At 37.0% G+C, this 17,665-nt stretch overlaps 3 protein-coding genes across 5 annotated transcripts in view; 1 reads left to right on the forward strand and 2 right to left on the reverse strand.

The window, feature by feature from the left end:
* The window catches only part of LOC116304287 (uncharacterized), a gene marked incomplete in the record, with an annotated part of 204,442 nt that overhangs the window by 45,879 nt on the left and 140,898 nt on the right, over window positions 1–17,665 (reverse strand).
* On the reverse strand, window positions 1,725–9,456 carry LOC148911313 (lactadherin-like). Of its 2 annotated transcripts, none has more exons than XM_089030015.1 (4): window positions 9,340–9,456; window positions 5,490–5,904; window positions 4,517–4,848; window positions 1,725–3,511 (listed from the first exon to the last, which is right to left on the reverse strand). In XM_089030015.1, the coding sequence occupies exons 2-4, from the start codon at window positions 5,869–5,871 to the stop codon at window positions 3,362–3,364; spliced, it is 864 nt and encodes a 287-aa protein (XP_088886141.1). In that variant the 5' UTR covers window positions 5,872–5,904; window positions 9,340–9,456; the 3' UTR covers window positions 1,725–3,361. The 2 variants fall into 2 exon arrangements, with proteins under 2 accessions (XP_088886141.1, XP_088886140.1); XM_089030014.1 differs by lacking the exon at window positions 9,340–9,456 and adding an exon at window positions 8,876–9,130.
* Window positions 7,871–14,144, forward strand: LOC116292029 (lactadherin). Of its 2 annotated transcripts, none has more exons than XM_031699260.2 (4): window positions 7,871–8,044; window positions 11,107–11,521; window positions 12,715–13,064; window positions 13,743–14,144. In XM_031699260.2, exons 2-4 carry the CDS (start codon window positions 11,140–11,142, stop codon window positions 13,890–13,892), a joined length of 882 nt encoding a protein of 293 aa, XP_031555120.1. In that variant the 5' UTR covers window positions 7,871–8,044; window positions 11,107–11,139; the 3' UTR covers window positions 13,893–14,144. The 2 variants fall into 2 exon arrangements, with proteins under 2 accessions (XP_031555120.1, XP_031555121.1); XM_031699261.2 differs by lacking the exon at window positions 7,871–8,044 and adding an exon at window positions 10,408–10,481.

Genomic DNA, 17,665 nt, shown 5'->3' on the forward strand with positions numbered 1-17,665 from the left:
TAATACGCAGAGATGGATTAAGTCAGTACTAGCTCTTAAACTACGAGACCAACTTCCGGCCTAGTTCTAAAAAACACAGTGTACAACCATGGCTGCCCAACCACGCGTGCCGAAAAGGGGGTTACGCTCCCGTGGCTCTCCGAGCCCTTTAACGTACTACAGTACAACACAAGTATTGGATACAAAGCACCCTGCTCGCGGCTCTCAAGGCAGCATTGGTTCTCCAGGCCAATCTAACTCAAAATATTACACGACATACTCACGGCTCTCCAGGCCGTTAGCTACACTCACATTGGCTCTCCAGGCCTATCTAGATAACTCAAATTATTACGCGACAAACTCGTGGCTCTCCAGGCCGAACTAACTCAAATTAATCACGCGGCATATTTGCGGTTCTTTAGGCCGATATAAAACTTACTTTAAGAAATAAGTAACCGGAATAATAGCCCCAAGAAACTGCACAAACTACGAAGATAAATATCACACAAAAGCACTAGGACCGCGTGAAATAAAAACGCTGAAGCAGATGCGTACACCAAAAGACTCCCCAGGGCAAAAAGTGTAACCTACATAAAAGGCTAAAACCGATGAAACCAAGGGCGCTAAAGAACAAGCCGTGAACAAAGAACCAAACCAACCAAGTGTGACGAGGGTAGAAATAAATGCAAATCTGAAGGATTCTACTTGAGTAAAACTATAACTGCCTCCAAAAGTACCATGTAATAACGCATAAGATAGTAGTAGCATGCCTTGGATGCAAATCTGAAGGGAAACTACTCGAGTAAAATCCTAACTGCGCCCAAAAATACCATATAATAATAACGTATAAAATAGTAGTAGCGTGCATTAACAAAACCACGAGGTCCAAATAAACTGGCAGGCAAAAAACTCTCCCAGATAAAAGAACTGCAACAAAATTACCTGCTGCTCGCCAGCCGGTGGAACTACTGCTCCCGGCGCTTGCTGTTCAGGGTTTTGAACCCCATCTCCTAATGCCGCTCCTTGCGCCACGTGAACTCTCAGTACAAATGATATCTTTGAAATTTTCTATTCACCGGCAAAACGAAACAAATAGAATACAATAAACCTAAACTTTGTCCCACAATACCTGCCGTCAGCATAAGCGCATCAAGTCCCGTCTGTGTTTCATCAGCATGCATAGAGCACTAGAATGTTGGCTGATGGCTGGTGGCGGTGGTGGGGACAGCGAGAAAAATTCGTACTTCGAAGGTCCAAACGACGTTATGCAATGAGTCATGTGTGTTGACTTAATTTATACTCCTTGGTGATAATTTATTCAGTGAGAATAGGATACCTATTAAAGCACAGGAATACTGTAGCAAAAGGTTTTGTTTTTCTAAGTCTGGGCCTGAGAGAGCTTGGGCTTCCTGTGGTTTTTATTTTATACATGATATCCGCTGACTTGGCGAGCGGCGGATGTCCGGAATAGTTGGCGATGTAACAATTATTCGCCGAAGTGCAAAGTGATAATCTGTACATATTTAGAATAATCACTGTGCCTAAAGTAAATAATTGTTTTGGTGTAATTTTAGACTTGAATATCACCACTACCATAGCCAACGCCATTGCCAGCACCACCACCAAAAACAACAAAAACATATCGGGAAAATGTCTGAAATTAACACCAAACGCCCCCAAACCGTGCTGAAACTTCACCAGAAGACTAAACAAGGTTCAAGCAACGACTGTAGTCTACAAGCAAATTGCTGAGTGAAACATTTTATTGTTATATCTTCATCATAACTCCCATACATTCTTTTATAAACCATACACAGAACACAGGAACCTCGATCGTTTGGGCTGCCTGTGGTGCAAAATAAATGATTTATCACTAGCTTTTTTTGTGCTTGGTCAGGGCAAATTATTAAAGATGTAAAATACGCTTCATGAAGCAAGCTAATGTTTTGATTCTCCAAAACCATCCCTAGCCTGACGAGCTAATCTAAATTCAATCCAGCTGATCTGAAAAAATGACGTAGAACTGACTTTACTGCAAATTTGATCGTGTCATGAAGCTTCTGAAAATATACCTCTTTAACTTCTTTGTTTGTTGTGCACATTTCAGACCACGTGATTTCACTCTTGGGAGTTGATTCTTGTAAATATTTTAACATTTCGTTATAAAAGAGCAACTCTCTGGGAAATGTGAGGTCTATTGGCCTATTGACCAGCGAAAATTTAAAAACGTGCCCGACATCGATAAAGAATACAAACTCATTAATTATTGCGTCACTGTTGTCAAAAGTGTATTAGCAACGTTTTATTTTTTATTTGATGACCTGGAAATCCATAATTTTATGAGGAAAAGTGATTCTTGCACCAGTTTGGCAAATTTTCGTGGTTCTGATTGGCTAAAATATTTTTCTCAGATCAGCTGGGTACTAGCTGTTTTACAGATTAAGTGCGAGCACTCTAGTCCAACTAGTAAGCAGAAGGTACCTTTCATATTTTAACTAGCTGCAGCTCACAGCTATTCTTCCTTTAAATACTCCTTCCATTTTCTATACACCGGTTCACTGGTCAAACACAAAACATTCAGTCGAGGTTGCAAGGCTGAAATTTAAATAATCCTTTAAAAGTACCTTGGCGCCTCGTGTGAGCACTTTGACCAGTGAGCCAACGTCTGGAAAATGATAAATTGAAGACTTCGTTTTCAATAATGAATGTTCGAATCGAATAATGAAATCCGGAATCCAAAAATAAAGTCATTAGTGACCTCTACGTGTTCACGCTTGGTGGTTTGACTTTAACGTGAATGGTATTGTGATATTGAGTTTCCTGTACCGTTGTTTCAGGCACTTGCCCCATGATGCATAGTGGTCTTGTTTCAAGAAGACAGTATGATTCACCATTTTCCATACTGGTCAAACACAAAGCGCTCAAGCGAGGCGCCAAGGTACTTTCAAAGGATTATTCAAATTTGATCCTTGCAACCTCGACTGAATGCTTTGTGTTTGACCAGTGAACCGATGTATGGAAAATGGTGAATGGCGTCAAACAGTTTATTGAAGTGAGATCACAAAAAAACCGACTTTCATAACTATTGATGGGTTGCAAGCATTCCCAAGAGGATTAAAAAACAAAAACATGGCGGCCATTGTGGTACCGTTAACAATGGATGTTAATGAGAAATTTTTTGTTAAATGGTACCAACATGGCCGCGATGCCGTAACGTGCAAACGAAGAATAAGGAAGACTCATATACGAAACTAAACCTTACAAAGCCTTGAAAAACAAAAGGGAGCGATTGTAAACGTTTTACTGTTGTAAAGACTAGTGCATAAAATTCACCACTCATTCACCAAGAAACTACTGCTCACTGCATCCACTGGGGTTCCATTTAGATAGGAATTTGGCATCCATAGACTTCGGCTCTCATTGCAACACTGGAATACCATTCTCGGACAACAAATCTGATGTACTGGGATTTTATCTTTTCGGGAAGCCTGTGGGTTACGATCGTTGTCGCGTCAGTGTTCGCCTGAAAGATCTAATCAAAAGCAATTTGGTTATTAGCAAATTACAGCAGAAGCTCACTGTGTCTTCTCTTAGTCTTTCGAGGGCTTTTATCCCGGCTCTCCGGTCTTACTCCATCCGCAAAACCTAATACATTTTAAAGATCCCACTAATTGAAAAAAAGCATACTTTGATCCGTGAAATAGAATTGCCCCTACTTATATCAGCCGAGAGCTTGCCATAGATTGTTTCAGTTTGTCGTAGTTTAAATAACAATGAAACGGGTTGATTCAGGATTCGATCTGTGAGTTAGCGGGGTAGCGGTGTAGTACACTTGCAAGTACTCTACCCTGCTTGTAGAGGTCGTTTTCTGTCCCCTGTTCTGACTTTAGGTCAGGGGAGAAAATCCTTTGCTCGTAGGGTAACTCGACACTCTCCTCTGGTGTCTCTGGCTTGAATTCCTGTACTTGGTATCCCGGAGTGCGTTGAATTTGTTAGGTCTCTCCCTTGATTTTGGTAACTATGATCTGACTTAGCCCAGATGGTTGTTTCAGGGTTTGATCTGTGAGTTAGCCGTGCCCTGACTTTGATCAGCCCAGAGGTTGTTTCAAGAATCAATCGTCTTTGAGCTATCCGTGATCTGACTTAGATTATCCCCGGGGATCAGCCCAGGTTGTTCCAGGGCTTCATCTGTGAGTTAGCCGTGCCCTGACTTAGATAGCCCAGAGGTACGGTTGTTTCAGGGTTAGATCTCTGAGTTAGCCGTGCGCTGATTTAGATCAACCCGGAGGTTGTTATAGGGTTCGATAGCGATAAACTTGAAAATACAGGTTTATATATTCTTTCTCTCGCCTTATTACGTTTTAAATCGAGAGGTGGATAGGTTTGCTGGTTTAGTGGTTGTCTATGGTTCGAGGGCTACATTGGCTTATTGAGCGGCTGATTCACAGACAGACAGACAGGTATTAATTGGTGTTGGTTGGTCCATATTGAGGTTACTCACTGACCAGTGAGTGTGAAGACATATATTTCAACTCACCTTTACAGTGTTTGCTATTTTGTAATCCACAAACAAATTGTCGCTATTTTTATAAGCCAGGCTGTATTTTTTAACGTACTGCACGACAGCGGTTGGCCTCCCTTGTGTTGCTACCATGGTAACGTATACCACGTGACCCAAGTCAACCTGTAAGTACTCTCCTACGGTAGAAGACGCTGCTGCCCAACATCCAGCATCACCAGATGTGGGGTAGTTATTAAGTCGTCCTCTCCAAGCCTCGTGGTTCTGAGAACCCCACGTTGAAGACGCAGTTATCGCTGAGTTTGGGATTTTCCTCGAATCAGCTCCCATTCCAAACGCCAACGCACAACCTTTGTTAGAATTGAAAAAATAAATAACACGAACTGTTGAGAAAATAGTTAGCGCATATAAGGACACTTTGCAAAATTAATTTGAAAAAAGATGAAATGAAAAACAAATACTAAACAGACAGAGGCAAAATATACTCACAAAAAATACACACACAAACAACGACAAAGGCAAGAATTATAGCAAAGGCTGACCTTGTACGATAATTATTATAATTATGGTTGATAGAATTTTATAGATCTGTATGAAAAACAAATACTAAACAGGGGCAAAATATACTCACAAAAAATACACACACAAACAACGACAAAGGCAAGAATTATAGCAAAGGCTGACCTTGTACGATAATTATTATAATTATGGTTGATAGAATTGTATAGATCTGTATGTTCTATAGTATAACATTATGAGTAAAACAGCGAACTACTTACAAAGTACTTCTACTCACATTTAAAGCACTTAACTCTATGGCTCCTTGATTAAGTGTAAAAATTAATAAAAATTAAGTTGTTCTTAAAATGATCATAATAATTCTTTTCTTTTAATTATAGCATGCAAAGGCTGACTGATATTTTTTGATTATAATGATCGAATGATAGAATTGTACCTGTAGGAGTACCTGTGTGAGGTAGATGTCACTCACCTTTGCATTCGAAGGTGTTATTTTTCATCACACAAATGGTATCAGTACTACAATATTTGTCACTGCACGTCGCCACAGACCGACTATCATGAACCGAATAAGTGCCTTCTTCGTTGTAAACCAAGTCAACAGGATTGGACAAGTGACTGCCTTTGTTCAACTCGCACCTTTGGCTCCTGTCATAGAAATTCATGCTATGGCAATCCGTGGTAGATGCACATTTATCGTAGCATTCTTGGTAGCTCTTCACCGTTGTTGACGACAGAACATGGTGCTTGAGTATGAAGTTCGTTTGCGTGTACGTTGAAGGACAATCAAGGCACCAGATGTCATGCAGGATGAATGGAAGAGACATCAGCAGGCCAAGGACCGAGTACATCATTGATGGTACGTTGTATCAGCTACTGTCTGGATGCTAAAGGTGGAAATAAAATCTATGATCATGATAATTTATAATAATACCCTTAAGACCAGCAAAGCTTTTTAAGATCTATTGAATTTTAGCGCTGAACCGATATGGATAGAGTGTTAAATATGCAATCTATCACAATTGGATGAGAGATTGCCTATAAATTAGCTGCTTTATTACTGAGAAAACGTTTTTGTGGCCCTAGCGTTATCGCTGGTACGGCTACTATTTTTACACCAGCGACAAGCCGAAATCGTTTTTCTCGATTTTTTCGCGAATATCTTCATAAATTGAAAAATAAACCCCAACACGTTTCTAAACTCACTAAAACCTTTCTACAAACCAAAAATGAAGGTATTTGATTTTTTGACTGTGGCCAGCCCTTGCTCGATTTTTCTGGGCATTGGCTCCTAACAAGACATGAATTGATTAAAATGAGCCAGACGATCGAGCTATTCTATGCCGAAACAAAAATAAACTAAGGGAAACGAAAAAGACTTCTAAACACGATGTGGTAAGTACTTACACAATATTTTGGTCTACAAGATCCGAAGACTGAGCCGCAAAGTTTTCTGAACGCGTTTAACAACTGTCAGGTATAAGTTTTCAATACGACTCCAGCAGTTCGAAGTCTGCAAAGTCAGCTAATCCAAATGTCTTCATTTGTAATGATTCAGATTGCTATACAGCAAACAACTTTTTACAATAGACAAACAGCCACATTTTGGTTTAAAATAGCTACGAAACTCTTTGAATTACATCAATGTATTTGATACCAAAATCGCTTTGAATATAACATAGTTGGTTGTGAACTAATGAAGTTCATAGAATATCATGTGTTGAATATTTTCATGTATATTATTACTAAGTAATCATACGGATGCTCGTTTGATAGCATTTGCTACTTGCCTTTGCTTTAAGGACAACCTTGTTAAAGAAAATAATTGAAATATAGAGTTTTCTTATGATATTCAATTCCTTAATAATTTACGAGTCTTCTATCCAATCCGGACACGACGTTTACGTCACATGCAAGTACTTATATTCAAGATACAAATTCAAATTAAAAATAAATAAAAGCGCGTAGAGGGTTTAAATAGCTTTTGAACAGCTGGTAGCTGGAAAGGTATCTTTTGCCTTCAGCAAAATTAAGTTTTCTTACAAAATTTAAACTTTTGAAAAATTTTATTTTCGCGAGTTTTAAAGTTGCAAATGAACCCTTCGACAACACTTTCAGTACTGGTTCTACATAAAGTGAATATTTGATTGGTAAAATATTCCTTGATTCGAGTGATACTTCTCTAAGTTATGAAGGGCTATACTTCCAATATTCTAATAATAATGACAGACGCATCACTCAAATCAAGAAATATTTTACCATTCAACTATTTACTTCATGTCGAATCAGTCATTTCCTTCAAACTTCACCGATTTACTGATTTTAACCATTTGTCTGGTTTACTACTAGTTAAAAGAATACCTGATTAACGGCCGTCTATTTATGCCTTATACCTATACTTTCACCTGTTCGGCGCTAACACACGACCATCACGCGAAATATCAGAACAAAATATGTGTACAGAAAATTTAAAAACATGACGAAGAGAACAAAAACAACAAACGAGAAGAAAAGAACAAAAAAAAAAAAAAAAAAAAAAAAAAAAAAAAAAAAAAAAAAAGAAAAAAAGGAACGAGTAACAATTAAAGAACGAATGAAAATGAAAATACCCCAATTGGGAGTTGCGCTATATAAATTCAATAAATTATTATTATTATTATCATTATTATTATTATCATTATCATTATTATTATTATTATTATTATTAGTATTATTATTATTAAATCATTGTTATTATTATAACGAACGAGAATATGCAAATTATAAGTCTCAAAATGTGCCAGCGTTTTACCCTTGCAATTATTTGAAATTGTGATTAATATTTTAACAGTTCGCTTACCTTTAATAATAATAACCAACGTAAAATAAAAGAAGAAGAAGAAAAGATGCATAAATCGTATACGTATCTGAAGAAATCATAATTTATAATCGATTTGTGATATCTGACTGTAGTCCTGCGTGTGTTTGTGAAAAAATTATAATCCCGCCAGCTACATTTTTATGAAAAAACACGGCTGTCTTCTGAAGGTAGGTAGCAGATGTTATTCTTATGGTATAGAGCTGATGGCATAGTTAAATTTCATTTCCCGATTTTCAACAGCAATTGAATAATTATTGGAAAATCACCCTTTTCCCCCTTATATTCGGAAAAAATATTCCATTATCTGTTGACTTGAAAGTATACTATGTGCGTTTATAAAAATAATTGATGGTTGTAAAATTTGAACTAAACGTACTTGTTTAAACGATTTAGAGTAATACATGAAATCAAGAACTACATTCGACAAATCGAGAAAATTAATTGTAAAATTGTAAAAAGCGGTGGGTTTAATAAAAAAAAACAAAAACAAAATAAACTAAAAACAAATTCAATCCAGTCGGGAAGCGAATAAAAGGATTGGTCACAGTAAACTGGTAATAAGAAGGCTCGTAATTCTTAAAAAAAGCTTATATGAAGCAGTAAATTATGATCGACATTGCCTAGTCTACACTGGATTGAAAGAAGGTAGTTCTCACATTCCGCGAAGCGTTTTTTAATTTCCATCAATATCATCAGAACCGGCTCTTTGATAATTCGTTGCTTCGTTTTGAATGCTTTTATAATTCCTAAGTTTAAGTTCTGTCACATCTCATTGTGTGTCTTAATTTTTCCCAATTTTGCTAAACTTCGTTTCCCGTTTCTACAGTACAAATGGCCCTAAATCGTGAGACGTTTGAATATATATTAATTATTACAATTTCCTCGATGAATCATACTTGCTATTCTAGTCTATTAATTTCTAAATTGTTGTTTAAATTCGAAAATGCAATTGTAAGTAAGGCTTTTTGTAGCAAGATCTTAAACTTACTATTACTTACCACTTATTACTGCAAAAAGACTTTTGAAATCTCCAAGTTGTTATACGTTAATTATGCCCGAGTAAACTGTCCGCCATGCTTGATTATAATTAACAATTATTCGCCGAAATGCAAAGTGATAATCTGTACACATGTAGAATAATCACTGTGCCTAAAGTAAATAATTGTTTTAGTATAATTTTAGACTTGAATATATCAGAGAAAAGACGAAATTCAAGATAAGAACGCGTTAAAGTATTAATTTCGCTGTGGCAAACTTTGGGAAACATTCGAGATTGTGTCTCAGAATCACTTTTCGTTTGACCAATCACAAAAATTCTATATACAAGTCTCAAAGTATACTAATAATTTAATATTTAATAATGGTTTATAAAAACATATCGGTTTTTACATTAATTCTTTTTTTTTTCGAAGTCATGAAGATTTCGAAACGTCGTACAAAACTTGTGTCGTGTCTTCTTTACCTTGAATATTACTTCAAAGTCCTTTAAAGACCAAAACCCTTAAAGATCTAAGTCATCGTGTGGCGAATAAAAGTTACGTGCAACGTAGAATCGTGTAATCGTTCTTTATCCAGGGTTCGTGCTGAGGTAACCACTTGAAATTCAAGGACTATTCAAGGCCGTATACAAGGACCCAAAAATGAATATTCAAGAAGTATGTTCAGCTAACTATGCCAAGGTTTTGCACGGTGGTTGCACAAGGCCGACTTTCAGATTTTCCAATCGTTCTGACTAGATTTATTTCAGAACCATGCAAGTAAAAATTATGATCAAAGCAAGAATTTAAGGAGTTTTCAAGGAGTTTCGCTAAAATCGTAAAATTCAAAAGCTTTTCAAGTGAATTAAATTCAAGGAGTTTTTGCAAGGAGTTTCAGGAGTAGCACGAACCCTGATAATTATGTTGCTATCTTTAATAACAATAAAAATAACGATATATCAATCGTTGTGGCCGTGACCGTGGATACCAAAGATCTTCTTTACTTCAAGTAAGATGTACCCATTTCTTGAGAATTAAAATTAACATAGAACATAGCATTTTGTCATTCTTTCTCTTAGTACTTCAAAATCGTTAAGGTAACTTTCTTCCTAATAAAAATAACAACGTAGGCATCAAATAAACCGTTTTTGCCGTGACCGTGGATACCAAAGATTTTCGTTTATAAATAATATATTGACTCGAAATCGCACAGACAAATTTAATTAGGTATGCAATAGATAAAACCCTAAAGCTCGGACCGTTATATCGTGATTCGTAATTACTTGGGTAAGCAGTTTTTTTCTTTCTTTACGGGATTTAGAAGTCGATATTTTATAGTCTGAAAAATCATGAAAAAAGTTGCGGGTTTTAGCATTTTAATTATGCATAAATAGATCTACGTATTTCTTGCACCTGTTTCGCAGCTAGATCAGTGTCACATGCAAATAACATATCTGGGTCAATAATTCAAAATACTACTGAAGACGATTCTATGACATGTTAAATATGAATGGGATTTTATGCAAAGAAATTAATGCCAAGCTAATCATGCAGGAAGACCTCGTATGAAAACAGAACTAACCTAGAGTCAGTACATGGCTTGGATCAAATTGGACTGATTTAGCGTGTATGTTTAATGTTGTGGAGGGAGACGGCGATTTTGTGCATGTTACGTCATACCCACTATGTTGGTTGACAAAACAAAGCATTCTTCTATTCAGCTTCTGTTGTTGGGTCAACCTAAGATGGTAGCTGTTTCAATGTTATTTATATCTCAAGGGATTTTTGGTAACGTGGTTTGTTAACAATTTAATTTGTTTTTCTAAAAATATACTTCTTTTTTTCTTAATTTGTTCGACAATTTTGTGAACCTTTATTGCATGTAAGTAAGGCCAGGTACAACATATGGCAAGTGTGCTTGGCAACTTACAAAATGTTGAGCGTGAGGTTGCCCATCATAAAACATGTAATAGATCAAACACGAAGCACGAGTTTTTGAACTGTCTTCTCAAATTCATTATAATTCATTTGTTCTTGAATCTCGTAAGACCAAAAATTCCTTCGCTACTATTGCTTTATACGTCAGTGTTTTGATCAGTGTCTTGACCCGTTTTTGATCAACTAGAGAAGTATCAAGGTGCATGCATGTGACTACAAAGTCGCCATTGGTCATTAACCTCATGAATTATTAATAAATTTGAGAAGGGTAAATAAAGTTATATATATATTTATATATTTTGACCCTCATGTAGTAACTAGAAAGTAGCTGATACAACGTACCATCAATGATGTACTCCGTCCTTAGCCTGCTGATGTCTCTTCCATTCATCCTGCATGACATCTGGTGCCTTGATTGTCCTTCAACGTACACGCAAACGAACTTCATACTCAAGCACCATGTTCTGTCGTCAACAACGGTGAAGAACTACCAAGAATGCTACGATAAATGTGCATCTACCACGGATTGCCATAGCATGAATTTTTATGACAGGAGCCAAAGATGTGAGTTGAACAAAGGCAGTCACTTGTCCAATCCTGTTGACTTGGTTTACAACGAAGAAGGCACTTATTCGGTGCATGATAGTCGGTCAGTGGAGACGTGCAGTGACAAATATTGTAGTACTGATACCATTTGTGTGATGAAAAATAACACCTTCGAATGCAAAGGTGAGTGAATTGAATGCAACCCACCAACCCACCAACCCACCAACCCACCAACCCACCAACCCACCAACCCACCAACCCACCAACCCACCAACCCACCAACCCACCAACCCACCAACCCACCAACCCACCAACCCACCAACCCACCAACCCACCAACCGGCCACCAACATTCGCGCAATACGGATGGTGACCACACATTGGCGTAAGGGGTCAAGGTCATTTTACATGTGTTAGTTTGATTTCCTCATGCATCTCTGAAAATGTCCAAGAAGATAGAATGATAATAAAAGTGTGAACCTGGCAGCAACTGATCGAGAGCCTTTTACTCTTTTACATCGTTCATCCATCTTCTTCGCTTTTTATATCTTTCATATTGAATACACGCCATATATCCGTGAAAAAAAAAACCAACAAACAAACAAAGATGTATAGATTCCTTGAAGCACGTCTGAATGCAGCTCAAAAAGCGACCTGCACTAACAGGCCACGCGACCCTTAAAACGAGCAGTCGTGTGAAAACGAAGTGAAAAGAGCAGCTCAGCATTAATAAGAGGACGAAGGTTTAGCTCACAATGTTAACTTTAGGATTAATGACATTAAATATAAAATGTTCCATTTTATAAGGATATGTATGGGAAAATTTGCTGGATGGCAAAGCTTGCTATCTAGCATATTTTCCAATACAAATCCTTATAAAATATTGATCTGCTATTTAATACCATTTCACTTTTTTAGCTTGTTGTGGGGTGGTGAGTAATTTTAATCTAAGGGTCATGCGACCTGTTAGTGCAAGTCGTCTATTTGGAGGACATAATCATAGCTTTCCAATTCTCATAATATTAAAATTCTTTTTTTTTTTTGTCCTCCAAATTGAGCTGCTTCGACGTCACATGCAAGGAGCTTATAAATTTTCTAATGGACCTTTCTCAAAATTATCTTGGATGCGAGACTATAATCAAAATAAAAAAAACACACACCTTTTCTCGATGGAATTTGTGGGATTTCTTTTGTATTTCCATGTAAGCTTTACTTGCTATTTTGCACTGTTGCAGAACATTGGAAGCAAAAGCAAATACCTCTACGCGTCTTTGTTTGGTTCATGCCTGAGTGAACTCTAGCTATTTTACAACTAAATAGTTGATAACTAATTTTATCACGGTTTGTATTCCTTTTTGTTTCTCGAATCTAACTTAGATTGTGCTTTTGCATTTGGAATGGGAGTTGATTCGAGGAAGATCCCAAACTCGGCGATAACTGCGTCTTCAACGTGGGGTTCTGGGGGACACGAGCCTTGGAGAGGACGGCTTAATAACTACCCCGTCACCACACCTTATAATGTTGGTGTTGATGTTGGCTGTTGGTCAGCCAGGTCTAATACTGTAGGACAGTACTTACAGGTGGATTTGGGTCACGTGGTATACGTTACTATGGTAGCAACACAAGGAAGGCCATACTCTCATGCGCAGTATGTGAGAAAATACAGCCTGGCTTACAAAAACAGCGACAACTCGTTTGTGGATTACAAAATAGCAAACATTGTAAAGGTGAGTTAGAATATGAGATTTCCCCCAATACTATATACTCACTGGAGAACTTTAGTATATGTACTAAAAGACTGGAACCATTGGTTAGAATTGTGGTCTTGTTTTTTTGATCGGAACCATTAAGAAAGTAACATTATATATATTTACTGAGGTAAATCTAAGATAGGGCATTGCAGAAACAACCTCTGGGCTGATCTAAGTCAGCGTACAGCTAACTCACAGATGGAAACCCGATACGACCTCTGGGCTGATCTAAGTCAGGGCACGGCTAACTCACAGATTGAACCCTGAAACACCCTCTGGGCTGATCTAAGTCAGCGTACAGCTAACTCACAGATTGAACCCTGAAACAACCTCTGGGCTAAACAAGGTCAGGGCACGGCTAACTCGCAGATGGAACCCTCAAAAAACCTCTGGGTTGATCTAAGTCAGGGCACGACTTACTCACGATGGAAACCCGATACGACCTTTGGGCTAATCCAAGTCAGGACACGGCTAATGAACTCACATATGAATTTTGCGGGGGGAGGACAACCGGTAACCTCTTTAAAAAAGGGAGAAGCCCAACAATTTCTACTTAGATTTAAAGATGAACAATGGATATTATGAATATTATAAATAATATAAATATTATAAATAAATGATATATATATTAATAGACAAATTGCTTTTGGATAGATCTTTCAGGGGAACACTGACTTATCAACGATCGTAACCCACAGGCTTCCCGACAAGATAAAAACCCAGTACATCAGATTTGTTGTCAGAGAATGGTATGGCCATATTTCAATGAGAGCCGAAGTCTATGGATGCCAAATTCCTGTCTAATTATGGAAACCCAGGTGTAATGGGTTGTGGTTGAAGTTTGTCTCGCTGCCTCCCCCCTCCCCAAATGTCGTAAATTTCGTAAATTAGCTGAAGTTGTTACCTTGTCGAAATAAACAAGATTTTAAAGGCTTTATCTATCTTATCTAAGACCTATCTCTCTGTTGTGCAGCATTCTTTTAGATAGTTTAACTTTGGATGTTGTAAAGAAGAAAAAATGACAAAGCAAAACAAAATAAAATATTATGTATATAACGCGCGCGGATGTCCCTGTACTGTGATATGCTGGGAGCTATAGAGCAAGAGCCCCTTAATTGTTACTGCGCATACTCGACGAAATATTTATTTCGAGGCGTAGCCTAGTGTTTCTTTTGCTCCCAGGGTGTTTAAACCAGGTAGTACCATTCTCGTACCCAAGCCTTACTCATTAGCCAAATCGTAGGTTCTGGGAAACTCTAATGGACCGGAAACCAGACTCTTGCGACCAAGTCACATGAACGCATGCTCCGTTAGTCAGTCTGCTATCCTTACATGCCGCCATAATCTAGTATAATATATTATATTAACTGTGAGCAGTTGGATCATACACCGGCCGTGTTTCCAGGCTTGAATTGCTTTTCTTAGCTTATTCGCATTTAAATTTTATGGCTAACTCACCGGCTCCACTTAGACATGACTCCCAGATATCAGAAATGCAGGTAAATATAGTTGGAATGAATTTATACTAACACATTCCTAATGATGAGGGCCTTCGTGCCCTTCAACATTTTTTCGATCTTCGTCCTGTCCCCGAGTCTAGCACTCCCACTTTGTTACGCTTAGCTGAACTTGTTTTTACTCTTAATTGTTTTTCTTTTGGTGATCGGTGTTATCGGCAGGTAAACGGTGTTGCTATGGGTACTAAAATGATCGACCCTGGTTACGCCAATTTGTTTGCTGGTTATATCAAAAAACTTGTTTTTCAACAGTATACTGGACCTAAACCTGAGATTTTTGAACGGTATATTGATGATTATATTGGTCTACTTCTTGTTCTCGTAATGACTTAGATTCTTTCGTGTCTTTTGTTAACTCTTTTCACCCTGCCTTAGACTTTATGTGGGAGGTTAGTGAAACATCAGTCACTTTCCTTGACATCTTGCTCAGTGTTAATGACGACCGTCTTAGCACTAGTGTCCATTACAAACCTACTGACTCTCATTTTTATTTACTCTACTCGTCTTCTGATCCTAAGCACACTCTTAACGCTATTCCGTTCTCGCAATTGCTTCGTCTTCGTCGTTTGTGTATAGTGATGATCTTGATTTTTCTGTTAAATGTTCTGAGATGCGTTCTTTCTTCCTTAAGCGTAATTATCCTGCTCATGTTATTGATCACGCCATGCCATCATCTTTTCATCTTTTCACGGTGTATAATTTGTCTTTAAATTGTTTATTTTTGTTTCCTGGCCTACCTTGTTTTCATTGGTTTATTTTGTCTTATTCTATCATATAAACACTCCTTTCTACCACCTCTTTCTCTTTTACTCCGACGAAGGACTAGCGTCCGAAACGTAAGTACGTTTTTTCATCTTTTCACGGTATATAATTTACCTTTTTATCATTACTGTTACAGTTATACAATTATGCTAGAGTTTATAGTCATGGTAAATTAAACTTTCCTAAGTTTAAGTTCAGTGACATCTCATTTTGTGTCCTAATTTTCCCCAATTTTACTAAACATCGCTTGACGAATACTAGCAGTTTGCAATCGAAACTTCGTTTTCCGTTTCTACAAATGGCCCTCAATCGTCAGAAAAATGAATAGGTATCAATTATTACAATTTCCACGATGAATCATATTTGCTATTCTAGTCTAGCAAGAGAGAATTCTTTTCGTATTCAAGCAGTGAGTGCCAAAAACTATTTTCTTGAAGAAAGGCTGTTGTACAAGGCTAAGATCTTTTTATTCAGAAAGTTTAACTTGTTTGGAAGTGGAGATGAACGATGAAAGTGGAATCAAAGTGCTAACCCAAAGCAAAAATTTTATTGGAAAATGAGGTTTAGGCCTTCGTCATTTGCTTATTTCCCATATGTTTTCTATAAAAAAGCCTGACAAAGAAACATTCTAACACATGTGCAACAAAACATTTTTGTACAATTGAAAATACCGCTTCAAACAGGCATTTTATCATAGTACATCAGTTTCTAACTGTTTAAAAAAGGTTTTGAGTGTTAACCCAAAACGAAAATTGGGATCAAAATCTTAGGAAAGTCTAGTTTTTGGCGCTTTTTGCCATTATTGAAAAAATTTCCTCTTAATTTCAAAATTGCTGTTTAAATTCGAAAATGCAATTATAAGTAAGGCTTTTTGTAGCAAGATCTTAAACTTACTGCTGCTTACCACTTATTACTGCAAAATGACATCGCTTATTTGGTATACGTTAATTATGCCCGAATAAACTGTCCGCCATGTTTGATTATAATTAACAATTATTCGCCGAAGTGCAAAGTGATAATCTGTACATATTTAGAATAATCACTGTGCCTAAAGTGAATAATTGTTTTAGTATAATTTTAGACTTGAATATATCAGAGAAAAGACGAAATTCAGGATAAGAACACGTTAAAGTATTAATTCCGCTGTGGTAGACTTTGGGAAACATAATGATATTCGAGATTGTGTCTCAGAATCACTTTTCGTTTGACCAATCACAAAACTCTATATTCAAGTACTAATAATATTTAATAATGGTTTATAGAAACATATTGGTTTTTACATTAATTCTTTTTTTCCCTTTTTTTCGAAGTCATGGAGATGTATACAGTTAATGCGAACGTTTTCTGGAACATGTTTTGTTACAAGATCTTTAAATCGTTTAATCAGATTAGTTCCATTTTGACCTACAAAGGTCGGTTTGAAATACAAGACTTTCTCTTTCTCTGTGTAATCTGAAAATTGTACCTTGTTAGATTATGTTGTCTGTTGTTTCTGCACCTGTCTAATGGTTTGCTTTATAACTTTGCTTGGGTAACCATTGATCTCTTTAAAGGTTGTTTGGAGGTGTTCCAGCTCTTTGTCTAATAGGTCTTTTTCGGAGCAAATGGTAAAGGCTCTATTAACCAAACCTTTTAGTGTAGATCGTATAGAGAGTCATTAAACTGATGATGGACGATGGATATCGTCCGAAATATCTTAAAAAAACTTCTAGTCATTATTTTCGTTTATAAACTTTTGGCCCAAAGAAATATATTCACACTTAAGATGTACCCTTTTCTTGAGAATTAAAATTAACATAGAACATAGCATTTTGTTATTCTTTCTCATAGTACTTCAAAATCCTTAAGATAGCTTTCTTGCTAACTTTCTTTGATTAACGGCAACAATGATTGTCGCAAGACTAAAGAAATGCGGCTTATTTACCTATTGGGATTAATTAACGCTTTGCTTTCAACTAACCCATTCTTTTTGTCTTTTGATTGTTTGTTTGTTTTTCTTTCCTGGCCTACCTTGTTCACATTGGTTTCTTGTCTTATTCTCATCATATAAGCACTCCTTTCTACCACCTAGCATCCGAAACGTCAGTAAGTTTTTTCATCTCTTCACGGTATATAATTTATCTTTTTATCATTGCTAATAAAAATAACAACGTAGGCATCAAATAAACCGTTTTTGCCGTGTCCATGGATACCAAAGACTTTCGTTTATAAATAATCTATTGACTCGAAATCGCACAGACAAATTTAATTAGGTACGCAATAGATAAAAACCCTAAAGCTCGGACCGTTATATCGTGA

This window comes from Actinia tenebrosa, unplaced genomic scaffold, assembly GCF_029948245.1.
Source record: "Actinia tenebrosa isolate PJP-AT-01 unplaced genomic scaffold, QUT_ActTen_1.0 PGA_scaffold14__42_contigs__length_11649687, whole genome shotgun sequence".
Classification (NCBI taxonomy): Eukaryota; Metazoa; Cnidaria; class Anthozoa; order Actiniaria; family Actiniidae; genus Actinia; species Actinia tenebrosa.